Source organism: Martes martes (assembly GCF_963455335.1).
Source record: "Martes martes genome assembly, chromosome: 2".
In the NCBI taxonomy this organism is placed as follows: domain Eukaryota; kingdom Metazoa; phylum Chordata; class Mammalia; order Carnivora; family Mustelidae; genus Martes; species Martes martes.
The window spans coordinates 13524939-13552844 of record NC_137889.1 but is presented as its reverse complement, the minus strand read 5'-3'; the positions used below and the strand labels follow the sequence as shown (position 1 = coordinate 13552844).

The window sequence follows — 27906 nt, the reverse complement described above, 5'->3', positions numbered from 1 at the left end:
TCTTTAAAAAAAAAACACCCCAAACCTCCAGATGACCCTAGTGTGCAGCCAAATTGGAGAACCATTCTACATGTTCTTCAGGGAATAATAAGTTTTCCAATTGCTTAATGATGTTATACTGTTATGTATTAATCCAACCAATAAAAATGTGCACCAGCAATATGAATTTCTTCCTTCTGAGTCTATCACTGATTTCGAAAATGTTAAGATTACTTTATAGAAAATAAATTTAGACAGTAAGTGTCAAACCCCCTATATACTATTATGCTGCCAAAGAACATTCTTCTTGGTTGTACTCGTAACTGACCCAAAGACGCATACACACGCAGTTATTCAAAATTCCAAACATAGCAAAGCTGTTATGGAAGGGCAACTTATTATTTAAGGAGAATTCTGATTTTAGGCATGCAAGTGCCAGTCCTACTTAAGACACAATGTCAGTTTGTGCCATTAGAGTCCTCAATGAAAATCTGAGAAAAAAAATAATCCCAGAAGAATATTAAGTGTTTTCATAGTTAGAAACTGGATTTGAGTTGTGATTCTAATTTTATTCACTCGCCATTATTATCTAAAGAGCAGATCAATGGTTTCCTCCTGGTCTGAGGTTCCCTGGATGGTCAGCTGCCACTCACTGTTCCATACATATTTCATGACACTTTGCAGAGGGCTATTATCTGTATAAACCGTCTGCTGCTTGGACTTTGGAGTTGTACGTATTATATATTTATTGAATGTTCTCTATTTCAAAGCAGTTCTTCAAGCCAATGCTTCTACTTTTTAGCAGCTACACAGTTAAAAGAATCAATCCATGAAAGTACAAACAGGAAACTCAAGAATGTGTTTTTTTCCTCCCACTTTGGGATAATTTTAAAATGAAGAAGAGATCAGAATGATTATGTTCCTCTTATAGCTCAGCACATTTTTAGGTGGATTCTATGATTACTTTGAAATGTTTTTTGAGTGATGTAATAATCACAGAAAATTTACATAAAGAAATCAGAGAAGATCAAATGTAAGGAAAAATAAGCCAAATAAGGCTGGATCGTAATACGTGAAAAGCCTTTTGCCTTGAATCTTCAAATAATACATTAGTGATACCTAAGATCCTTCTTTCTGTGATTAAGTTATTTGACAATTATGGAACTCTATTTTCCTGGAAGGGCCAGGTCTGTAAGTTTCATGTGAAGAATGCTACAAGCCGGCCTACTCTTCTGCTCAGCCTGATTGATTCAGTCATTATTTTAAACAATTGGTCCTTTGTGATTCTCCTCTATTATGACAGAAGACAAAGACGAACGTTAGAATATTTACTTCCATGTTCCAGGCCTGCAAACACCTGTCACTGTCTCCATTTCGGCCTTCTCTTCGTCTTTAATACATTTCATATCTCATCCCCCTTGTCACAATTATAAATCACTTTGTTTATTCAATTAGACACATGTCACTTTGAGAAGCCACTCCTTGTCAAACGGTTCTTGGATAAAATTTGAAATCATAAGCAGTTTACCCCCTGAATTAGGTTACCTCACAATTTAAAACAACATATATTTTATAATTTAGAGCACTTTGTGAAGGACAGAATTTGGGGTAGCCTAGCTTCTACAGCTGACCTGATATTTTAATAAAAGCAAACTATATATTATTCTGGTAGAGGGTGTGTGTGTGTGTATGTGTGTGTGAGAGAGAGAGACAGACAGACAGACAGACAGAGTATCTATAAATTTCTCAAATCCACCTGAACTCTAAACTCTGTTTTGGGTATCGTAACAGTGTAATTCACCACTGTTACAATGTGGGTTTACAGCATGGGCTTTCTGGAGCTCTCTGCTTGTTGACCCCCTACCAGCTCATAATCTCTTGGCGAAATCCTGGGGCTTTGAACTTGACCCTATATGCTCACGATAACTAAAATGTTTCTAGAGAGGTTCCCCTGGTTTGGTTTATAAAGAACTTCTGAAGGAATCTAGCAATATGTCAAATTGTGTGAAATATCATTTCACATCATTTCATCAGGAGCAGCCAGGGGCACATTGGGCACGTGGCTTTGCATTTTGAAAGCCTGTAACTGTGCCTGGTGTTCCCAACATGACAGACGGAAATAGCACAGCTTCAGACCCCGCTGATGATTAGGGATAACATATGGAGCGTCCTTCTTGGTTAGGAGTCTCGCTTTTCCCAAGCATGTGCTGCGCGTGGCACTAGTTATGGGCTCTGCTCCCAACCTTCTGGCACACTCACTGAATGGCAACCCGATGTTCAGAATACAGCTGGACCGGGGGAAGAGCTCAGCGTTGCTGTAAGGTAGGAAACGGGTGGAGGGTTCTTCTCTATCGATTTGCTCAGTACCATTCTCTTCGAGAGGTAAGACACCAGTATTCTCCAGCACTGGCTTGGACACTACTGTACATTCATTACGTTTGGAAATTGAAAATGCATCCTCTCCAGCTCTGACAACAAAATTTTTTAAATAAAAAGAACAGATATCAAAGTAACATTAATCTGAAAAAGTGACCAATACTTGTAAACATATAGTTGTATTATGTGCTCAATTCAAAATTGCGAACCTTCCAAAAACCTTTGCGACGTCAAAGCTAGAGAATTTGCCACGGCTGGGAAATCTATTGGAAAGGGAGATTTGGCAAGGGAGGGCAGAGAGTAACTAGCACGATACGGTTTAGGATGGGGGTTAGAGGAAGTCACCTTAAGGTTCTGCTTTTCTAGAAAAGTACTTAGGTGTAGGCAGCACGAGGGCAAAATGTCAGACACACAGTGAGGACAACAGAGTTCGTTTAACATAAATAACACTCTTTATGAGATTACGCGTCAAGTTTTGTAAAATAATTTATATCTTCCGTGATATATGAAATATATGTTGTCAGAGAATATTCCTTTACAGTATAAGGTTTACTACGAGTAATCCCTCTCAATCCTTGCTTTCTTCTCAGATTATTCCTTTATTTTTCCTAATAATTACAAAGTAAGAGCATATGGAACCCAATCTGAGCAGGAGAACAATTTTTTTCTCACATATAATCTAAGAAAAACTGAAAAAAAGTCTACATGCTCAGAATAGGCTAATTACTTAAGGATTAAGATTTATCAAAAATATTTTGGTAAAGTCACGTGGGTATTTTTTCTTTACTTTAAAAAAAGTCCCCCTCCCTCCATTTTTGGTAAACCTTCCTAAAGCACCCTCAATCAACTCTGGGCTTACTAGAGAGTTAGATACCCCTGGGTGAATCTGTGTGAAGACTACCACGTAGAGTACTTTCAGTGCAGCACCAAAGTCATTTACATTCAAGTGGGAGAACTATTTTGGTGATGAATTTATGACGGATTCAAAGTTCACAAGAAGATTAGGTTGTTCCCACCTCAGACTTGTAGAGTCTTTAAAAATCTATCTTTATTTTTTCTACTAATTCTAATCCTATAGTATGCAGAAGATAAATGTTGCCACAATCTATTCAAGGCAAGTGATATTAACTACAAACAAGATCTTACCATTCTGAACGTCCAACACATGATGTTTATCTAATGTCCATCCACCCATGTTGGAAGCGTCTAATTCATAGCCTTGCAAAATGGCGGTCCTCTTTTCCCACAGAGTCAGGTCCAGACATGACTCGTATTCGTATCCAACAGACACTGGAATCAAGACAAAGCACAGTACATCTTCTCAACTACAGGCAGAAATGCAATTTATTATTTTGATAAAACTGCTTTTTTCCACAGTTGTGTTCTAAGACTCTATTTCTACTCTTTATACGTGGAGATTATTTTTATATGAAAAGATCTGACCACATAAAAGGTGTTTTTCTAAGAAACTATCTTCAAATATTATTTTTCTATTGATTTGATCGGAAACTAGCATTTTTTCCCCCTCACACCATTTCTTTCCCAAGGGGTTCACAGCACAAGATGAAGACCAAACTGGGCACCTGGTTAAGTAATTAGATCTGAAAAATCAGCCCCAGGTGGTGATCAGATGATAATAACTAAAAATAATATTTGCCATCTGAATAATTAGGGCTGTTTAGTTTCCAAGAGTATTAAAAGTTGTGCAAAATGTTTATGATGAGTCAGGTTCAATACAGCAGAGAAGATAGTATGATCATGACGACATATTCACATGTTACTATCAGGACTGAATGATAACACTAGCAGTAAATTACTTTGAACAAGTCACCAATAAAAAGCTTCAGAGTTATTATGAAACATGGGTTTTAAGATTTAGAACAAAGTGAAAGGAGAAGCAGCAATTATCTGAGTATAGGAACTAAGTCAAACCCAAGTTATACATTAATTTCAGAATAAAATATCTAGGATATTCTCAGGTAAAAACTAATAGAACAAAAAGCATCCATTAGTTTTTGCTGGTCTCAACCTGAGCATGAAGCTAGACCATATATATTTCAACATGTCAATCTCTGATCACGTTGTCCCATCATTCAGCAAACAATGGGCTTTTAAGAATGTCATTCTACCAAACTGTCAAAAGAGCTGAAATAATTTTGGGACACAAATATTGTCTATATCCTTTTAAATATTATTATGTGTTGAATCAACCCTATTAGATACAGAAAACATTAAAAAAAGGATAAGGAAAGCTAAGGAGATAAGGTTAGAAAAAAACAAAAAGTGAAAAAAGGAAGGAGGACAGTAAGTAAAAATTGGAATCTCATTCAGAACATTTTTGAAGATAGAATTTCAGCCAGAAAAGAAGGGATATTTTCTCCTTATCACAGGGAATACATTTCCTTTTCCCACGGCAGATCTCCACCGACCACTTATAACTCCCCAAGGTCAATCTTACTGTCTTCCTATCTGTTTATCCGTTGCCTTCCATGGGTGACAGTCGACTCCATGGGAGTTCTGACTTCGAGACAATTTTTTTTGACACAGAATATATCGATGTGGAACTTACCAACAGCTTCCGACAGACCATAGACCTTTTGGTTATAGGCGTCTGTTTTATCCCATATAAAAGTATAGGCCAGGTTTGGCGAGGCAGGAAACCACTTCTGAAAAAGTCTTCCTACCACAGCCACCATAAGGTGAACCTTCATTAAGTTAAACGGTATGACGGACTGGGTCATGGTGATCTTGAGAACTGACTTATATCCCGCCGCTCTGGAGCTCAAGTAGGAAAGTTTCAAATCTGTTCCTGGAATGGTCGTTTCTTCATGGAGCACCTAGGTTTGCATAAAGTAGAAGCTTCAAACTTGGGTCACAGGCGAACTATTAGCTAAAATAGATTTAAAGGAAATGAGCACAGCAACTGAAATAGGACACCAAAGACACATCTGAGCTGTTACTTTAGTCGATAATTAAAAATAACTCTGCTGCCAGCCCAATTTTTCTCCTCCTCAAAGCTTCTTGTCACTCACTCGGAGTTCATCACACCACAGGTGCTGCTACTCATACAGGACACAGAGCCGACACGCACGGACTTATTAGCTCATAGTCACAGCAGATTCTCACTAACCCATCGTTCACCCCTGTCATCCTGGAGAATTTGAGCAGACATTTGTAAGATGGTTAGCCCAGAGCAGGGATGTGGTCTGGGCCAAAGTTCTGGCCTATGCCAGCTGGCTCATTTAGGGATTAAACCTGCGTCTTGGCCTTGGCAGCTGAATGGTCACAGCCTAGAAAGACAGGAGTGGGAACAGAAAAGACCAATTCCATTGGGTTAAATTGTAGTGAATTCCACACCCACGCTGAAAGGTAATATAACAGCCGCATATTCTCATAATTAGTTAAATGCTGAGCGAGGACTCACTGCTGGTTTTTGATTTGATGGTAGATGGACTAAGAGGTTAGAGCTGCGTAAATTCTCCCGGAGAGAACAATATATTATTGAACACACACACAAGACCCTCAATGTATACTTTTTGAGTTGAAACTGGACTGTGAAAAGTTAAAATAATTCCCTGCCTAAGAATGCTCTCCTTTTTAGATTTTAAAAGCTCATATTCTTAACCCCACAACTGACCCATCACTGCGACTGGCTCACTGAACATCAACAAATTTATACCAACCTATGCCAAAGTATTTTAGAAATATTTAATTATTTTGAAAATTTTAATTATTTTGAAAACATATTTGTGTAGCGTATAATGTCTTTCGTGACAGTGCAGATGCTAATGACTGCTGCTAAGCTCCTATTTGGCTAACAATGGTAGGTCTTCAGGGGTTTCCTACACTATGGATCTTGCAAAGTACAAGGCCGTCTAGGCTCAAGACTCTGCACCAAGAAGTAACCATTCTGTCCACCAAGAATTAAATAACATTCTTCAAGATTTCCCCATATTGGCTGACCAAGATTCATTATTCAGACTGTTAGAAAAATCTTAGCACAGCGATGTAGCAGTCAGTAGAATCCAGCTCCTCTTGCAAAGAACAGTTGGGACTGATGGTTTATTTGTTGTCTCCAAATTGCGATGATTGTCGTAGGGCCCAGGATAGTGAGGTTGTAGTGGTCAGCCTGCGTATAAGCGAGTAGCACCAGAGAATGGGCTGAGCAAACCACCACTGTGGCCAGGGGCCAGCGGTGGTGTCAAAAGCGACTGGATGCAGTGCCATGGACGAAAAGGCATAGCTCTGCTCATAGCACCTGCTCACAACCGTGGGGTTTTCCTTACGGAACATGCGCACTGACTTCAGCCACAGAGACTCTGAAGCCAAATAGTTTATGGCCGTACGGAAACTTTCTAGAGCCGTTAGACTCACAGAGAACATTACATTGAAGATTGACAGCACTTTGGTGTGGCTGTAGGCTACAGAGTGAATAATGTAAATGGAACTCATTGTTCTTCCATCATTGGGGTGAAATATCAGTGGGTTGGCTTGAAAAATGGATTCCGTGACTCTTGAAATGGCTCTGAAAATATAAGTGATTGAACCCCAAGGCATATAATTTATTTCCTCTTAATTTATTTTCAAAATACTTTCTCATAAATCTGATAGGTTTTCTATACGTAAGGCAGTCTTTCATTAATTAAATAGATACTTCCCGTGATCTGGTAGGAGCTGCTTCTCTAATTCGAAATATCATATGTTATCCCTGATTTTAATAACAGATTATTATCTTTGTCATCATTAACCTACTTCCATGGAACAAATATCTGTAATTTAGTTCATTAAAACATGTGTTTCTCCTATGTAATTTAACTTGACCGTGTTATTTTGCATTAGTGGGAAAAGTACACCCAGCCAGGGAGGAAAAATAAACATCAAGCCTATTTTTTGCCAGCTGTGTGATCTCTAAGCCCCATTCTTCACCCCATTAAATATTCAGTTAGACACTATAGTTAAAATAAAAAAGGTAATAAAATATGAGACTTTCTTTAATTTTGTTATTTTTGTTTTGTTTTATAGTAAATTAATAAATATTTTATTTTATAATAAAGTTACATATCCAGTCACTAAAAAAAAAAAAAAAAGAAAGAAACTGTATCTTGTCAATTCTACCTTCCAAATCTCAGTCAAATGTGCTCCCTCTTCTCCATTTCCACTACCATTCTGAGTGTTGGGCCCTCCCCATCTCGGTGCCAGATATGTATAGAAATACAGTGAACAGTAGTCAGTTCACTGATTTCTCTGTCTTCTTCTATCAATTACACATTTTGCCTCCTGAGTTAGCTTTAGAGAAATCCGAAAAAGGGACCATGGGGCCTCTGGTTCTAAATTGCCTAAAGAATTCAATACCATTGTGTGGTATTTTGGGGCCACTCATAATCTAGCCCCAACCTGTCTCTTCTATGCCCTATATTTAAGTAGCTCACCAGTTTTAATATGTTCTCATTTGTTTTTACCACTGTGCGGTTGCTCTCACATTGTCTTCAACCTGGAATATCCTTTCCCCACTCTGAAGGCCAACCTCCTCTGGGATGCTCTTTTTGGCTTCCTTAGGAATAGACCTCTCTTTTGAACATGCAGAGCTCTTCCTTCAAATCCGGATCACATTTAGAATGGTGGGAATTCATGTCTTTATTATTCTCTTTATCCTTGTAGAGTACCTCATACATGCTAGGCTCTTAGTAAATTTCTACTAAATGTCTGCAGACTGTTTGGTGGAATGGGGGAAAAAACCCAACAAACCCTTCATGCATTCCTGGGAACATTGGCTATTTGAAACCCATTTCAATGACTCAGTTTGCTAAACATCTGCCACCTATAGACAGAGCCTCGAGGTTAAATCTATTTAAGGAGTGGCTAAGAAGTTCAGAGCTACTGCAAGATGGCCCCTGGGGAGGAAGTACTACATTGCACAAGGTTATAATGAATTTCCAAAAGCTTTAGCTCAAAGCTGGCTTGACTGTTATGCAGTAAATCATTGAGGTGTCTCTTCCGCATTGTATTCGCCGGTGAGAGTTCTTAACCTGTTATCCCAGACCTTCTTGGCTCATCTTCTCTGCTCTCTATTTGCACTCCTTCCCTAGGGGATCTCCTCTTATGCTTTCTATTTTTCTGTGTCACTAATGACCCCCAAGTTTACGTTTTACTCCCAACCTCTGCCCTGGACCCCGTTAGCACACATCCACTTCTTACCCCTTCGGCCCCAACTCCCTTTGTCCAATCCATCATCACTTCTCCAATTACTGAGACTGTCTCCTACCTAGTCTCCTTGTTTCAACCTTTGCCCAATATAGAATATTCTTAGTGTAGCAACTACAGTGTCCTTTTAAGAAGGAAACCAGTAGAGGCGCCTGGGTGGCTCAGTTGGTTAAGGGTCCAACTCTTAGTTTTGGCTCAGGTCATGATTTCGTGGTTGTGGGATTGAGCCTCGCACTGGGCTCCACACTCAGCGAGGAGTATCCGCTTGAGATTCTCTCCCTCTTCTGCCCCGTGCCCCCTCCACCCTGAGCTCTCATTCTCTCTCTCAAATAAATAAGTAAAATCTTAAAAAAAAAAAAAAAAAGGCGGCCACGGTCTTCAATGATAGGTGGTTTGTGTGTCACCCCTTCCCTCAAGCCACACCTGCTGGTCTCTGTGCCACTGTGTGAACAAGCCAAGCATGGTCTTTGCTCGGGGCTTCTGAACTTGCTCCCAGCGCTAACTGGAATATCCTTCTATTTTGGGGTTTATTCTTTCATTTTCTTAATCCTTCTGCTGAAACATCAACTTATCAAAGAGGTCTTCCTGGACCACACCTTGCAAAATTGTACCTCCGTCAACTGACCCTGTTTTATCTTTGAAAAGTAAGTCGTATTCACAAGCTGACATACATTTGTACATTTGTTGTCTCTCTTCCCATTAACTCTAAAGCTCCTTGAGAGCAAGGAGCTTTGGTCTGATTGGCTTACTGCTTCTCTCTATTCTAACAATGCCTGGTGTCAAATAAATATTTGAAGAGCGAATGGGACAAAGCTGCTCTGTGCTGCTGTATTTTATTTTATTATTATTTTTTTAAAGGTTTTTTAAGATTTATTTATTTATTTGTCAGAGAGAGAGAGAGAGAGTGAGCACTGGCAGACAGAGGCAGAGGGAGACAGAGGGAGAAGCAGGCTCCCTGCCGAGCAAGGAGCCCGATGTGGGACTCGATCCCAGGACGCTGGGATCATGACCTGAGCCGAAGGCAGCTGCTTAACCAACTGAGCCACCCAGGCGTCCCTATTTTATTTTATTTTTTAAAGATTTTATTTACCTATTTGACAGACAGAGATCACAAGTAGGCAGAGAGGCAGGCAGAGAGAGAGAGGAAGGGAAGCAGGCTCCGTGCTGAGCAGAGAGCCCAATGCGGGGCTGGATCCCAGGACTCTGGGATCATGACCTGAGCTGAAGGCAGAGGCTTTAACCCACTGAGCCACCCAGGTGCCCCCATGCTGCTGTATTTTAGAACCGGCATATTTCTGGGGTGTCTGGGTGGCTTAGTTGGTGAAGCGACCAACTTGATTTCGGCTCACGACATGGTCTCGGGGTGGTGGGATGGAGCCCTGTGTCCAGCTCCGTGCTCACGCCCCTCCCCCCCTGCTCAGCCTGTCTCTCTCACAGATAAATCCTTTAAAAAAATAAAGACCACATAGTTTTACTTAGCCATTTATGAATAAAGTCCAGTATTCTTGTACCTAATGTCCTATCTTTAAGACTTCAAGGTTTTTCTAATTGGACAGAAAGAGGAAGGAAGACAATCTCCAGATATTTCAGAAGATAAAAGGAATAGTGAAAGTCTGGTTATTTTTAGAAAAGTTATATAGTTTTTTTCCCCCCTGAGGAGAACAGGCTTTATCACAAATTGTTAGAACGTTAAGACTTAATACCAAGTTTTTTCAGATAAAAATATCTTGAGAAAATTAAGGAACATTTGCTGCAAAAATCACCTTTTCTGAACACTTTTTAAACTTATAATTATAATTAAACAGTAAGTCATTGAGAGTAATGACCACGTATAACAGCACTTGTTACCATGTCAGTCAGGACATAAGAAGCATATTGGTATCAAAACCTTTTTCCAGTGAAAGAGTGCATGAACGAAGATGTTATTAGCTGTTGAATTTAAGCTGTTAGCTACAACTAAATAAATATAAACAGACATAGTTATAGCCTGAACAAAAAAGTATTTTGAATACATCTTTAAGAAATAACTAGATATACTACTATAGTATTAACTATTCATGCACGCATGCACGCACACACACACACACACACACACACACCCCTATATGCCCTACATTCTATGTTTCATCTGTGGAATGATTTAGGATAGTGCTGGAATTCTGCAAATCCTTTTTCAAGATTCTTTGGAAACCACATGATCTGAAAACAGTTTCCTTAAAAGTACTGCCTGCTAGAACATTCTACCTGTGTTTCGGGAATAATGGGGCTGTCTTCAGGAGAAGATCTGAAAAACGTAGATAAAGGAGAAGACACGATGATGGGATTTGGCCTCACAAATCCACTCAGATCACAGCTGGGAATGTCATTCTCTTCCTTCTTCATGACGAGGGTATCCATCACATAAAAGACATTCCATGGAATCCACACGGTATGATACTGAGTGAGGAATGGGGAGCGTTCAAAGACCAAAGTAAGAGAGGCCCCGCCATTTGCCACCAAATCAAACCTAAGAAAAAACAAGATGACTTGGTGAATTATTTGATCCCATACCACTTCCAACAACACTCAGCTCCTTAAATAAATTCGCTTTACAAAGAAAACCAACTTTTCTCCCAACCTATATACGACAGAGTTGCAAATCTACAGGATTATTAAAGTAACTATTCAAGGAACACCCAGACACCTTTTACTAAGATTTACCAATTTATTAACATCTTTCCAAATCTGCTTTATCACTTGATCTTAGCCAAAAGGCCGAGAAGCGATCAAATTTGCTTTATCTATCTACCCACCTACTTATTTTTTACAGAACCATCTAAGCTTAAGTAGTAGGTGTTATGGAAGGTCACTCCTAAATATTTCAACATGAATCTTCTCAAACGAAGAAAATTCTCCTACAAACCATAACACCGTTATCATGTCTTAGCAAATGAAATCAATTTTTAAGGAGCTACACGAGCCTGTGACTTTAAGTCTCTGCCACACACACTGTCACAGAGTTCTGGAGCCTATAAGTTGATGCGGTTCTATATTAAAAGGGATAATAAAACATACTGGGAGATAAAAGGATGCCCAGTTTTTATACTGAAAATATTTCAAACAGAGGGAGTGCCGTGGGACTAACTTAACTCACATTCCATCCTGGCGGGTAATAGTGTATCCATATTCTGGGTAATGGAAGAACGAGACATTTACTCCAATAAGTGGAGTTCCATCAGCAGTTAGTACTTGGCCCCTGATGACGGATGCAAGGCTGTGGGAAAAGTAGAAGAATTAAAACGAACATTCGTCTTCTCGGGCCCACATTATCATGATTTAGAGATAATTCAACCTAAGCATAAAATAACACTGTCACACACACTTGTTATTCACAAAAACCAGACCTGAAAGAGTCCCAAGACAATGCCCCTTTTAATTCAGCACAATTCACATTCTCTAAATGCCTGGTGTTTGCCCGGGGTTTTAATTTGTTGCAATCTGGGTTTTGGAGAGTTATCAAGACCCATAATTTAGAGATGGATTTTTTCAAATTATAAACTGTGCTTTTTCATAAGTCATATATCTGGCGCTTACATGAAGAAAAGTATACCTTCCAATTAATTCCAAGGCAATCCGTAAATCTGCAGGGACCAAGAAGTATAAGATTTAAAGGGGCAATAAGGCACATTTGTGCAACAACTTTTAATCAACTGCTGGGTCTAACTGCATTAATGCTGTTAAATTACGGCAGATCCAGGAGTTCTAGTGTAAATCATCTTCTTTTACTCAGCGAGACACAAGACACCTGCTTTCACTTACTGGTTTATTTTCAGGTCATTACTGCTCTGCAAAGCACCAGTCAAACAGCTTATGCAATCTTATTGCCATGCCGTTAGCAGTTCCATTACATTAATTCATAATTTATATTATTTAGCGAGCTCAGCTAAAAAAAAAAAAAAGCTCACTTCTGTTTTGCCTTTTGGGGTCTTTTCACTGCTTCTCTTGAAACATTTCCAACTGCGCTAACAAAATCAACTAGTTAAATGAAGATTTATTGACTCCTTAATGGGATGTCCTGTTACGGCTCAGGTACTGAAATCGACAAAGCACGTGAACTGTGTCAAAAACGCCTGAGATGCGAAGTTTGGTGAGGAATTTGCCGAAAGAGGAAAAACTGCGTTGAAAGGGAAAGCTCGCTCCTCAAATTCACAGTCCTCCCCATTTCTTCTAACGTGCACGGAACTACTGATAACATGGCTACTAATCGACGTGAAGGAGAAAATGCATTAACCTCTTATTGAAAGGGCTCTCTCCAGGTATGACGTGGGTGCTATCAGACCCTATAAGAAAACTGATTCGGTCGTAGAAGGCTTTGGCGGCTTGCTGCGAGGGGGACTGCAAGCTCTGGCTGATGACGTCCTGAGGGTCGGGCAGTCCTCGGCAGTAAGGCTGGCTTTGGCAGGAGCTCTGTAAGCAGCAGTCGGGGTCCATACAGTCAACGAGCCCATCTGTGGAGAGAAGCGCAAGCCGGTCAGAGACTTCCTCTTGGTACGTGTTTTGTTCGTTGGTTTGTTTTCTTTCAGATCCAGTGACTCTTCCTGGATTCTGAGAGTGATTTCTATGAGGCACGCTTTTTGGAAACAGATAAAATATTAATACAAGACTTGGCAGCCTCTTTCACGTGGAGTAAATGTTTGGATTGGAGACGGCAGATTCTGAGCAAGAAATAAAAAATTGCTGGTTGGAATAATCTTTTAGGAGTAGGAAGGACTATAGATTTGTTTTAAGTCTAATTATGGACGCCTTCTCTATTTTAGAGAAAGTGTAGTTGGAGTTAACACAGGGAGCCCCATGGGTCTGTGGTTTGGGACCTATGCAGGGTGAAGTTCTAAAATTTGGGGAAAGGTCAGAAAATGAAAGTCTGTGAAGTGAACCTAATACAATTCAAGGTACAATGGATGAGATGAGCCAACCACTTTTCGAGGACATAGCTTTCCCCAGGAAGATAAACTATGTTCCAGATAAAGTGAAGGCATCCCTCAAATGTTGAACAGGACCCTGAGCCCCTCATAGGACGGCCATGAAAATGGAGGTGTTACTTTAAAATGTGACAAATGTTAAGTGAGTCGTAATATTGGAAATGACAAGAAGCCTACCACAAGAAAATTGACCTACAGTGCTGGTGATGTGAAAAACGTAATGGATAGAAAGAATCTGCTAGCGCCTTCTCCAGGAACATCAAAAGGAAATCACCTTCCATGGCCATGTAAGTATTTTGTTTGAAACATATAAACCAACTCATTAGTGGACAAGAGTGTTAGGTTACAATGACTTAGTGACATTATCCCTTAAGATCATTCTCTCACTGACCAGCTGACACATGGATTTTGATCTGCTTGGCAATGACTTTTCTCAGTATAGTTAATAAAAACATTAGTTTCTGAAGACTTTAAATTGTTCTTGAGAGATTGGACACATGGTCTTCAAACCCAAGTCTCAAGTCTTAGTGTGACCTTATTATGGCGAACTCAGTTGAAAATATCTAGTTGACCTACATATTTTATTTACACAAGGGCTTTTCTAATAACTTCTATTTGAAAAAAAAAAAAAAAAACCCACACTAGCCACAAAGCTGTTTTGGCTTTAGGCCACTCTTATTAATAGAATATAAGTTTGCCCCTTCATTATCTGACAGCAAACCCAGATGCAAGAAAATAGACTAAATTGAGTTATGTTGTCCAGTCTAAAAGTAGGTCAGCAACAACACAGGTAAGGTCAGAAACAAGAGATGAGAGGCCCTGGATCAGTGTCCTTAAGTCATTTTGCCCACCTGAAGCAGAATTGTCGCGAACACTTGTGAGTTCTCCCAAAACTCATTTCCTCTTCTTTGGGCAACAGCTGTACACTTTCATTTCCATATCCACCCATCCCCACCGCTCAGTCTCTGTGCATTTCCCCCTTCATGTTTGGTTCAGAAGTGTCCATTTGACCTAACTTGTCTATCTGGAGTGAATTTCAGGAACCGTCTGCAGAGATGCCCCCTTCCCTCACCCCCAGCAGTTGGAGCTGTAAGGCTGTGAGGTTGGGACTGCTGCCTCAATCCAGCTGCTCCTACAGGAGAACCTCCCAGGCAATGCAGCCATTGAAGAAGCAGAACCAAGAGCCGGAGAGAAAAACAAGAGGTCATTGTGGCATCTTTAGGGTTTTTGCAACAAGCTGCACCTGTGATCCTGGGCTTTTCAGTTGCAGAAGCCAAGCCATTCTCTTCTTCCTTACGCCTGTGTGGGTTAGGTTTTCTGTCACTTAATACCAAAAGAGACTTAGTTTATCTAGTGACAACAACTAAAAATCCCTTCACTATTTCCCTTGTAGTTGAAAAACAAGCTTAATACATGAATACTTGAATTAAATTTAGGGCGTTGGACTCCTTTTACATTCATATTTTAATTTGTTACCATGATGAGTCAGAATTTCTGACAGGCAGATCTTCCTATATATTGTTTCCTTATGATAGTTACATAACTTTTATGTAGATGTCTGTTATATTTTTTTAGAAATGTGTTAATTATTTGAAAGTGTAGTTTTATTCCTTTGATAAAAATTTAAATCATGTTTTAAGCAAATCAAATGAAACTGAGCTTTGAAATTTTATATAAATTTATCAAAATACTACTTTCTTAGCCAAAAGGCCGCGAGGATGAAAAATATCTCCGTGTTTCTCCGTATTTCTGGAAGAAAGAGAAAACTATGCTACAGGCTTACTTTTCACGAAGCTATAATAATGCAATACATTGTATATTTTTTTCTGTCTCTCTCTCAAAGAAATAGAAATAGTTATTAAGGCTTGGATTTTTAAAGTAGTAGACTATTGAACTAATGTTCCAGTATCATTTCTGGCTTCAAAAGAAACCAATTAAAAAATAAAACCCCTTCAGTAACAATCCATGATTATATATTGAGACTACAAGGAATCTTCATTTATGTGTTTTAGGATATATTTAAGAGTTCTTACTCCATGACTTTTGAATGGGTGTGCATATGGTTGGGAGAATCATTTAACACAAATATTTTATATTCTCGCAGGTTTTTCCCTTACATTCATTCTTTAACCTAAATAGAAACTACTCACTAGAGAAAGGACTTCCAATTATTGTATTTTATCTCTGTTAATCTTATAAATTAAAGGTTAGATGCCCTCGGCCTCTCTCCCCCAACCACGCCACAACTCCAGTATCTTCCTTTAGGCAATAGGTTGCCGAAGAGGAATGCTCACATGTAGTCATTCATCTTTGTTAGTTTATAAAAAGCAAATGTACATCTGGCGTGTCGTCTGCGGGTCATAAGACTGCAAGAGATTGACACCTTCGGAACTAATCAGCTGGAAATGCATTTTTACAAGCCTCTCTGCTAACATCAATCAGACAAAGAATCTCATTTTCAACAGCCAAGATGCAGGGACACATAGTTTGTTATTTTTCTGCAGAGTTTATCAGTAACTTGCCCAAGCAAGTGACGGATGGTTATGAATCTGGCTCCCTATAACTTGAGAAAACATTTTTCATTCTTTGTGCTTACATAGCTAGGGCTACCTAATACAACTAAGTTGATTACCCACTTGCTCAAATGTACACGGTAGTAAAACTGTCTTTGGGGAATAGCTTCCCCAAATCGTTGAGATTCCTTTTAGTACCAGGGATATTCAGTTGGTTTAAATTTATATTGGTATAGACATCATATCTAATAGAATTAATCATGAAAAATCTAAAAAAAATCATAAATGCTCAAAACCCACTGAATAATAAATTCAATGATCAGTTAAGAGTCTTTCTTTCTTTGCAATATGAGTGGTACTTTGTTGGAAAGCAGATCATCTAGTGGATGCTTCCATCCACTCAATCCTGAACATTATAGCTCTAGTTATCATCTTAAAACAGGTTCTCATCTTACATTAGGCTTTCGTGGGACTCTAACAGTGGTTGGCAAACTTACTTTGCAAAGGGCCAGGTAGTAAATAATTTTGGCTGTGGGCCACGCAGTCTCTGTGGCACCTTTCAACTCCACCTTTACAGAGCTAAAGGTAGCTGCAGACATTATGGAAATGAACGGGTGTGTTCCAATAAAACTTTATTTACAAAAACAGCCTTTGCCCCAGAGGTCATAGCTTGCCATCTCTGGTCTTACTTTAATGTTTCTACCCTGTTCTCTTTCCTTGTATTCTTCCAATCATTCTTGACGTTGTTTCTGGCAATTTAGACAATGCATATTTTGCCAAATTATTAAGACTTCTGACTCCAGGTCTTCTCCGAGGTTATCCCTCTGCTGGCTTTGATCTGCTTGTCAAAACTCACATGCTGCTTTCAAGTAGCTATGGATAGCTGAACCTGTTTTTCAAAACCTTAATTTACTGACTGGATAAAAAGTCGTGCATTTTCTTTTTCTTTTAAGATTTTATTTATTTATTTGACAGATGGAGATCACAAGTAGGCAGAGAGGCAAGCGGGGGGGCGGGGGGAAGCACACTCCCTGCTGAGCAGAGAGCTTGATGTAGGGCTCAATCCCAGGACCCTTGATCATGACCTGAGCTGAAGGCAGAGGCTTTAACCCACTGAGCCACCCAGGTGCCCCCATGCATTTTCTTTTAAGGTATTTTCTTTTTTTACTCAAAAGATAATTAATGTCCACCACCCTTTCCTGCAGTATTTGGAAGCCCCTTTCCCCCATTCCAAGTTAGTGGTAGAGATAGAAATTCTGATGGAATAATTTATCTGTAGACTTCAGAATTTTCAAAGTGGATAGGTAAACCTTTCATTACCTCTTAAAGTCACCGTTCTGTGACATGCATGAAATTCATTTATTACTGAATTGGAATCATGTTTGAATTTCTGACTATTCTTGTTTTTTGTGTGTATCTCTCTGTGGGTTTTATCTCTATGTTCACACATGTCTAGGTTAATCATTCTTCTGCACTTCAGATCCACAAACTGCTTTCCAGATATTTCCATTTGGATATTATATGGGCACCAAAAGCTTAGTGGGTACAAAATACAGCATATCTAATTTCCTCTAAACATACTGTTTTCTTCTGTATTTCCTAGTTGATGAATGGTTCCACCTTCTATCCATCAAGTCTCTCAAAGTAGAGACCTGAGTGTCATCGTTGACTCCTCTCTTCCTTTTTCTCTCTACCTAATCAGTTATCAGGTCTTTTCTTTTCTTCACCCCAAATATCTCTTGAATCAGTCTCTTTCTTTCCATTTCACTGAAACCACCCCTCAGGCCACCATGCTCGTCTCTCAACAAGATCTCTTCAATAGTTTGGTTTCCTGGGTCCCAGCCTTGCCCCAACTATTCATCCTCTACACTTCCATCAGAGTTATCTCTGTAGAAATCAGATGAGATGACTTCATTTCTCTAGCTAAGATACATCCTTTATTTGGCCTCTGCTGCCTTCTGAGTGGTTAGAACTCTTAACTGTGGCTTTTAAAGGCTTTCATCATTATTGTTTCCTCTGCCTAGAGACCTCTGACCTGTTCTCTAGCCCCCTACTCTCTGGAACCCCGGGCCCCCTCCCCGTTCCTTCAGCCAGTGGCTCAGGCAATGGCTCATGAAGTTCCTTGAGAGCTGAGTCCACCACTGTATTCCCAGTATCTAGTACACGTCTTGGCATGAAGTCAGTGTACTATGTACTTGCTGAAGGAATGGAAGAATGGATTCAGTTCCTAGACATAGTTAGATTGAAACAGATCGAAATGATGTCTTGAAGATGCAGCAAACACCCTCTTGGTTTTCTTTTCTTACTCTTCTCCAACACTCAGCACTGTGCTCACTCACCCTTGAGTCTGGTTTCTTTTTCACCCCAACAGTTATTTCAAAAGCTCTTGATTAATTGGACATGAACCAACCCACATAATTATAAAAAAGCATTAGAAGAAAGGATATGAAAGACTACATAATCTTACGAAGGGAAAAGGCCCTATTTCTTTTTGAAGACACACAACCCAGAGTTCCTGAAAAGATATGCCTTGTCAAAATTTACCTCATATCAATGAAAACTGCTGCATGATGAAAGTCACCATCAACAAAGTGAAAAGAGGAATGAAAACCTGGGATGAAATATCTACAACACGCCAACAGAGAATTAATAAGTAACATATATAAAGAAGTCCTACAAATTAAAAGTCAAGCAACTAATAAGGGGGAAAAAAGGGCAAGAGAAATAAACAATTAGCAAAAGAAGAAATACAAATGGCCAAGAAGCATATATGATGATTACCAATTGAATCAGTAGTTAGAGAAATATAAACTAAAACAATAAAAATGGAATCATTTCCACCCGTCAGGCAACATTCCTACTTTTCACTTGTTGGACAATTTTGTTTGGGTGGGATGATTATGTACAGACTACAGACATGGAGAAAATAAACACTCTTGTACTGATGAAGGGCATAGTGGTAAAACCTACCTGCAAGGGGATTTGGCTATGAAAATTAAAAATTTAAATACCCCTCGACCTAAAAATTTCACTTCTTAAAATCTGTCCAAAAGAAATACTTGTACATTCACAGAAGGATTTATATGCAGATACACACACACAGAGACAGAGGGATGTACTACATATTTGTCTTACACTAAGAGCAAAAAAAAAGAAACAAGAAACAACTAGGTTATTATTAATAATAATTAACGTAGTAGTAAAATTAATGACTATATCTGCATTTCTATTATAAAATATGAGATAGACCTCTGTGTACTGGCTTGAAAAATCTCTAAAAAGATAGATTCTTTGGGGAAATGTCTGTTCATACGGATGGCTAACAGACACCTGAAAAACGCTAACATCATCAGCCATCAGGGAAATTCAAATCAAAACCACACTGAGACACCACCTTACACCAGTCAGAATGGCAAAAATTGACAAGGCAAGAAACAACAAATGTTGGAGAGTTTATGGAGAAAGGGGAACCCTCTTACACTGGTGGTGGGAATGCAAACTGGCGCGGCCACTTTGGAAAACAGTGTGGGGTTTCCTCAAAAAGTTAAAAATGGAGTTACCCTATGACTCAGCAATTGCACTACTGGGTATTTACCCCAAAGATACAGATGTTAAGAAGGGCACATGCACCCCAATGTTCATAGCAGGAATGTCCACAATCGCCAACTGTGGAAAGAGCCGAGATGCCCTTCAATGGACGAATGGATAAAGAAGATACGGTCCATATACACTATGGAGTATTATGCCTCCATCAGAAAGGATGAATACCCTACTTTTATATCAACATGGATGGAACTGGAGGAGATTATGCTGAGTGAAATAAGTCAAACAAGGAAAGACAATTATCATATGGTTTCACTTATTTGTGGAACATAAGGAATAGCATGGAGGACATTAGGAGAAGGAAGGGAAAGATAAGGGGGGGGTTGTCAGAGGGGGAGACGAACCATGAGAGAGTATGGAAAGAAACTGATAGTTTTAGAGGGGAGGAGGCTGGGGGATGGGTGAGCCTGGTGATGGGTATTAAGGAGGGCCCGGATTGCATGGAGCACTGAGTGTTATATGCAAACAATGAATCATGGAATACAACATCAAAAACTAATGATGTACAGTATAGTAACAAATGTAACATCATCATCATCATCATCATCATAATGAAGATAGATTCTTTGGCAGAATCAAATTTAGAACAGCACCTATCCCATTTAAGATTAGAAACATAAATGTGCCTACAAATTCATTAAGGAGGAGCAGAAATATACACAGCAAGTTGTCGACAGAAGTCAGCTCTTCAACGATGCGAATGCACTTTGTACACTGCGGCTACTACTACCATCTCTCCCCAAGAGTGCAGACCTCCAGAAGGCGGAGACACGTGGATCAAGGAGACCTGGTTCTGAAGACATCCCGCATCTGGCCCGTTTCTATATTCTGAAACCTCAAGTAGCAGCTACTGGTACTGGCTGTAAATTATAGGGAGGACGTTTAATTCCAGCCTCTGTGGCTTTGACTTTTCTCTCCCTCTCAATCTTATTCCGTTATAGCAGTAAACCCCTGCCACTGCGCAGCTACTGGGGTGCTTTGCATCAGAGGGCACAGGCTGGACTTCTCTTTCCTTGAAAGCAGTTGACGCTGCTCTAAAAATTCTGTGCAGAGCAAAAGGGTTCAGAAGAATCCAGGTCTCTCCCCTGAAGTGGGAGCCTGTAGAGTCTTTCAAACTCGTAGTAATTATCCCACCAGATTACGATCTACCAGGAAAATATATTTTAATGCTCTGAGACTCTGAGTGCCACTCCTGTGTTCTGATATCTGGAATCTTTTCTCGCGAAGTATGTATGATCTCCTACAATCCTTTCATTCTTTTCTTTTCTCTCTTCCTTCTTTCCTCCTTCCTTCCTAATTTCCTTCTTTCCTCCCTCCCTTCCTTTTGCTGCTTCTTCCTCTTCTTCACCTTGTTTTTTTAAGCCATCCCCCTGCCCGTGCCTTTCTTCCCAATTCTGGTACTCTCTATTTTATTTATTTAAATTTTATTTTAATATGTGTTTGGGGAACACAGTAGTCCCATCTTCCTGCTAGAACTTTTTAAGGAATCTATTTTCAATCATTTCCTTATTTTCATCTGGTAATCTCCAAACTTAGATGGCCATGCCCACTCGCCCTACTCATTCTGCTGCTTACATTAACATTTCATTCATTTTTCCTCTTCTGGGTTTTACTGCTAGCGCACTCCCACATTTTCTTGCCGTCTGAAACTTCTGTTTGTGTTCTGTCTCCCTCTCTCTCCTGACTGTTTTTATCTTTCTAATTTCTGAATAACCTCAGTTGAATTGTGCTTTCCTCTCTATTGTCATTAGCCTCCACTTAAAAAAAAAAAAAGAAAGAAAAAGAAAAAGCCTGTTCTAGATCCATTTTCCTGACATATCCCCACAAACTAACGCTTCTGAAAGACAAAAAAAACAAAAAACAAAACCCCCCAAAACAACAAAAAACCCCACCACCACCAACAAAAACCGATAAACAAAAACAAAACAAAACAAAACAAAAAAACCAACCAAAAAATTAAAAACTATCTAATTACAAGTAAGATGTATCATTCCTGGCACTGTATTTTGGCATGTCCCTATTCTTGCATAAAGGTTAGTATTTTTGTGTCTTCAATTACCCAGTCTCTAAGAGCGGACTTGAGTCCCATGCATTAAGGACCCACGGGGGAGCTCTCCACTGGAGGACCAGACAGGAGAAGCAAGATGTCAAAAGGCACTCTAACTAGGTGGATAGGAACATGGTAACAAAGATAACATATTTGGAGAAACCATCTTATGTACTGAAAATTTTTTTTATAAAAGTAGGCTCCACGCCCAGTGTAGAGACCAACGTGGGGCTTAAACTCACAACCCTGAGATCAAGACCTGAGCTAAGCAGAGATCAAGAGTCGATGCTCAACTGACTGAGCCACCCAGCAGCCCCAAGAAACTGCCTTGATAATAAGCATCTTAAGTTGCTATAAAGGTAGAATTGCCTCTGGCAAGCTTTCACATTTTGATGCTTGCATCGTGGGGCCACCATATGGGGAGCTATTTAAAATCAAGAAACCCTCTACTGAATGAGATTCTCCGTGGGCATGCCACGTAAAAAAACAGCCATGCTTATAAAAGGATGTAGGGGGAACTGGAGAGGGCTTTGCCATCCTGGGGGTTGGAAAGCGTATGGAGGTTCAGTGCTGCTTTTCTTGTTCTCATGTGAGAAGGCTCTAATTCTGGGGGAAAGAAAGAGAGAAGGAATAGAAGATTCCCTCCTGAGGGTAACAGAAGTCTAGGAGCTATACGAAGTAGTTATTGGATTATAGTCTCTGGTTAGACGAAAACTAAACGCCGTGGGCAGCTATAATATTCCTGCGGTAGAACCTGTTTTTCTGCCTATCCCGCATCCATACCCCTCTCTTCTAGCGATAGAATGTCGACTCTTCTGTGGGCACGGGACATAATTCAAGCCGGTGAGGGTCAGGCTCGGACCCAGGCCTCCTGTAACCACCGAGAAGGGCTGTCTCCTTGTGCGGGGTTGTTATGCTGTGCAATGTGAGGCCAGGCTGCTGGGGGTCATTCTGAGGAAGAGACAGGCCGAGAATGGTGCCAACGTGGAATAAAGCAGAGCTGACAGATGAATTAACCCAGATTTCTGTTACCATTGTGGAGACACCTAGGTGCAGCTCTCTCTGTATCTTTCAGTTACATAAGCTAGTAAGTTTTTCTTTTTTTAAAGCTTAAGACCGTTTGAATGGAATTTCTATCGTGCGCCACCAAAGAGTCTCTCCTGGTGATAATAAGAAACACTAGGGATGTCCTTGTGGAGGGGAGGCGGGAGCCCGCGGTCGGGCAAGCCGGGAGACAGACGGGGCCATTTTCAGAAGCTGACTAAGGGGGACACTCGAGTAGATACAGAACGAGGCAGCCGAGGCTCACGGTCTGACACCCCAGTCCTGGTCACACTGCACTTAATGGTGACCGGTTCCCAGCTCTTCGTCTGCCTTTTCTCTGATCTTAGCAACTTCACCATCAGAGTGAGCTCTGGGATATGAACAGGCAATGGCTTGGCCCAGAGGGAGGCTGACTTTGTAGGCGCAGAAGGAGTAGAAGAAGAAATATTGATAAGCCAAGGCTGGGCATGCTCTGCTGATTCTCTGCCCTGAAAGCTTTCTCAAGTAGGGCAGGATATGGTGAGGCTGGGACATGTCATACACAATTACCTGGTCTGGCAATTCATTTCCGACTTTTGCTGCATGATTTAAACATCTTCTATTCCATTGCCTGCCTTTGTCCAGAGGATCTGTGCCAACAGCCTCTGTTGGACCCCGGAGCTAGACTTGAGAAGCAGTTTGGGGAGGTATCTGGTGGATTCCATACAGAGTGCGGATCTTTGTCAGGGCCTTTACCGTGGGTAAAAGATCGCCCTCAGTTCTGAAACGCCAGCGACCCTGGGTACATGACAAGTTTGTTTATTTGAGCCTTAAAGAAATAAGGCCCACCTGAGCAGGAGATTCACTTCTTATGACTGTGTGGGTGTTGAGGGAGTGGCTACTGTTAAATTTCCCCATTGCATTTCATTGGTAGTCTCTTCCTTCCGTGCCTCATACCAAATTCCCTCCTAAGACTGCCTTTTCTTACACATTTTAGAGACATAAAGGGGAAATGGGACTCCACGGTCAAAGAGGTGCACCTATTGAGTGCGATGCAGATGTTGAGGATTTGTAGTCTTAGACAGTGGAGAGGAGGCAAGCCAGATTTGGTAAAGAAAAAGCACATTTTAGAGGGGAAGGAAGACACTTGGTCTAAGAAAAAAAAATAATTATTTCCCAAATATGATGTCCCTTCTAAAATTTTTTAACGTATCTTCTTCATTTCTGGGGATAATAAGCAACCTTTTTTTTTTTTTTTAAAGATTTTATTTATTTATTTATTTGGCACAGAGAGAGAGATCACAAGTAGGCAGAGAGGCAGGCAGAGAGAGAGGGGGGAGCAGGCGAGAGCCCGATGCCAGGCTCCATCCCAGGACTCTGAGATCATGATATGAGCCGAAGGCACAGGCTTAACCCACTGAGCCACCCAGGTGCCCCTTATTTTTTTAAACAAAGATCTTGTTGTACAGTGTTGCTCAGACTGGTCTAGTAGCTGTTTGAGTGACGTGCTGGTTAGGGCCAAATCAACCTCTTCATTTGTTCTTCCTCCCTTAGTCACTTAATATGTTAAACTACTTGGCTACTTTCCGGCAATCTCACTGTTTGACAGCAAACTTACTTTGAACAATGGTTCTATCCCAGCACAAATTAGCATATGTCATGAAATTTTAGGTATGGGCCTTATTTTAAATATTCTGCTCTACTGACCTCATATAGGGACAATGACAGCCTTAATGGCCAGATTACGTGCCTTGATTTGGGGTTTGGTATAGAAAATACTGTCTTTATTCATAGAGTCCATGCTTAAGTTCAAGCAACCCTCTAGCTTAGGTTATAAGGCACCAGGGTTATGATCTCAGGGTATAATAAAGCTGGCATTGAGATTCCTTCTCAGAAGATCAGCAAAATTAGGTTAGGGACAGGAATACAAATTATATGAGATAAGTAAAGAATCCACAGGAGGTCTTCTATCTGCTCAGATTTCCCCTTGGAGAGGGAAGCCTAGAGATAGCATAGCTTCATGCTAATAAGAATAAACAAAGGGGAAACGGGCCAATTCACAGCTGATAAATTTTGAGGCAAGGGAAAACCCTCCTTAGCTGATAACAACACTAAAGAGTTGATTAGCCCCTAAATTACTCTGCCGCGTCTCTGCAGACCTGGCCCTGCAGTCTGCTTCCCTCTGAGAGAGTTTGTAACCTCCTCAATGTAATCTCTTTTCAGAAGACAAAATCTGGAATATACGATCACGGAGGGAAAGAAGCTCCCCTTCCTCTCTAGGCAATAGAAAACAATGGGGCAGGGGCTTCTTGGGGAAAAGCAATGAGGAAAGCTGCCATCTGGGCTGCGGTCGGAGAATTAATGCTGCCATTTCCACAAAGCGTGCAGTTAAGCCGAGGGGCGGTGGTTGAGGCAACAAGGTATTACTAGTAGGAAAAGCTCTGAGGGCTAAGGACCACCGTATCTTATCAGAAGGAAAAGAAGCTTTGGCTCAAATTTGTGGCTCAGGTTTCTCGACAGCCCAAGTTAAAAAAAATATATATATAAGGAAACTAAACAGTTTGTTTAGAAACTAAAGGGGAGAATGGCAGCGCGTTGTCTGGAAGATGACATATATCTGGTTTGAGAAAGACGGTAGGCATAACCCGCGCATGTGCATGCAGGTGTAGTATGTGCGCACCGGTGTAGTACGTGCGCACCGGTGTAGTACGTGCGCACCGGTGTAGTATGTGCGCATGTGCATTGGAGGAAGGGTTAGCGGGGGGGGGGGGGGGCGGCGGGTTGAGGGTTGGTTTTAGACCCTCTGCTTCCCAAAGACAGTAGTTAGATCCATTCTGTGTAGGAAAGAAAAGACTGCCAATCTTCCCAGTCAACCTCCCATGAATTTCAGCCAGCCAAGACGAAAGCAAAAGGAAAACGGAGTCTGAGCAGCTGCTACTAACGACATACTATTTGCCTGGCGATGTACTAAGTACAATGTACGATGTACTAAGTACTAAGTACCTACATTCTCTCGCTTAGCCCTTTCAAAAACTCCTTTGTTCCTGTTTCATAGATGAAGCAATTGTGAAGTCACGTAGGTCCAAGGTAGGGTGAAGAACCGACTCCAACACCTGCACTCTTCCCAACTCTGTCTGGCTCCTGTGGACATTCCCAGGGAGCAGGTGGAATGAAGGAGGCAGGCGGGGAAACACAGAGCAAGCGGCCACCGAGGCCCAGCTAGGAACTAAGTCCCTCCTAAAAATTCAGGCCTAAATGCACGCCCCAACTGAACAGCTACGAGGGACACCCATGTCATCACCGGAGAAGTAATCACCAGCTGCCCCTCTTTATTCTCTGAAATGAAACTGTGCACAAGGGAAAAAACTACTTCTTAACCACGGGCCTACCCGGGGTGGACTGTCCCAATCTTTCAGCAGGCTGCGACGTTTAGGATAAATAAGACACCGGGAGAACGGCTTCAAAGACCCTGTTTTCTTCACTATTTTTTTCTCCCACCGTGCTTTCATCAGAAGAGCTTGGGAAATGCCCTGCAACTTTTGGAATGTTTAGGTATTAAAATACTGCTTTAGAGCTCCCAATTCACAGGGCCGTATATACCTGGATGTGGAGAATCATCATCTGGAGATGAGGAAAAGCGACGGAGGACAATGAACATTATACAGGAGGAGCTGGATGACCTTGCCTTTTTCCGGAATGATAACAATCTTGCATTTGTTTCGGGGGAAAATAGGGAGCAAAAATCACTCGATCAGCACTCATACATTTTTCAATCAACCTAATCTAGGGGGATCAGATTTTCAGGGGCACCAGATAGCTACGTAGTGTAGAAACCTGTGCTCTGGCACACACTTGTTGTCATGCTCAGCGTTTCTTACCTCCTTCGTTGTCCTTGCTGTCTGTGCAGAGAGTCTCCATGGCTACATCACATCCCGCTCCTCTCCACCCTGGCTGGCAAACACAATGCCAGCCGTTTTGGTCCAGTGTACATCTTCCGTTGCTGTTGCACAGCCCAGGACAACCCTCTGTCAAAGGAGACAAAGAAGGAAAACACAAGTGATTTCATTATGGAACGTTTTTGCACCCAAAATAAACAGATAAGGGACACTTAGTGGGAACAGGCCTTTGTAAACAGCACAAATACTGTAATTGCACATGGATAGAAACAGCAACAGTCTCTAAGGAATCTAATTCTTATCCAAGTGGCATCTTTGATTGGCCTGACCCTTGAGACACCACTTACCTGTGCAGGACAGAAATATATAGAACGATCCACTAACTAGCCGCAGGCCAGACAAAATTAACTTAATTTTTTTTTTTGCTTGAGCAAAGCAACAAGGTTGATTGTATGGTGTGAAAGAGCATCTCGGCGAGATAATTTCAGAATCCCTGGAATCGATTTTTAATCAGTTGCAGACATCACTGGCCGCTCATTAGGACATGCCTTCTTAAAGCACCTTGTTGCTTTAAAAAATTCCCTCTAAATTCAAAAGCGTGAAAGTGGCGATGAGGATGGGAACGATGTTAAAAAGAGAACGTTAATTTTATCTGGCCTCAGAGTTGCCGTACATTCATGTGAAATTACAGTGCATTAAGTAACTGCACAAAGTATAGGCCAGTCTTGATGACTATACTTTATGCCAAGAGTACATTCCTTTTCACAGAATAAGCAAAGCCCAGGAAATAGTGAAGCAGCTTAGCATCTATTCTAACAAACATTAGGATTCAGGCTGCATACGGATGGGACAGGACCGACAGGATTTCCAACTAAATGTAATAGCTGTGCATATCTGATTACTTAGGACGGACAAAATGAAATACCATAAGGACCACAATAAAACATTGATAGACTGAACAAAAACACGGTAGTGACGTGCTTCAAGACAGAGAGCGAAGAGTGATATTTTGTGACAATCTCCCTAAGGCTTTTATGCTGTTACCTTTATATCCTATCTTGTCTGCTTTTATGGGCAAGGAGGGAAAATTTGGGAAACGATTAAAATAATTTAATATATCCAAAATCTATAATTGTTTCAGTCTAACATGACATTTAAAAAAAAAAACCAGTTTTTGCCACTTCCTACTGATGATATCTGGCATGCAGCCAACATGGTCTGTTTATGAGGATGACACTCAGGTAGAGTTTGGTGTTCTATCTATGAGTGTGATGTGACACTGTCAGAAACAAGGATATAGATGCTCCAAA

General features: G+C 40.7%; 1 protein-coding gene across 9 annotated transcripts in view; it reads right to left on the bottom strand.

Annotated features, from left to right (window-relative positions):
• TENM3 (teneurin transmembrane protein 3) overlaps nucleotides 1-27906 on the bottom strand; it is a gene marked incomplete at its 5' end in the record, with an annotated part of 433573 nt that overhangs the window by 46863 nt on the left and 358804 nt on the right. For all 9 annotated transcript variants that reach the window (XM_080797211.1, XM_080797212.1, XM_080797213.1 and 6 more), the window contains 6 exons: nucleotides 3502-3645; nucleotides 4925-5192; nucleotides 10801-11062; nucleotides 11690-11809; nucleotides 12827-13043; nucleotides 26579-26725. In XM_080797211.1, the coding sequence (XP_080653337.1) occupies nucleotides 3502-3645; nucleotides 4925-5192; nucleotides 10801-11062; nucleotides 11690-11809; nucleotides 12827-13043; nucleotides 26579-26725 (1158 nt within the window). The remainder of the gene's footprint in view (nucleotides 1-3501; nucleotides 3646-4924; nucleotides 5193-10800; nucleotides 11063-11689; nucleotides 11810-12826; nucleotides 13044-26578; nucleotides 26726-27906) is intronic.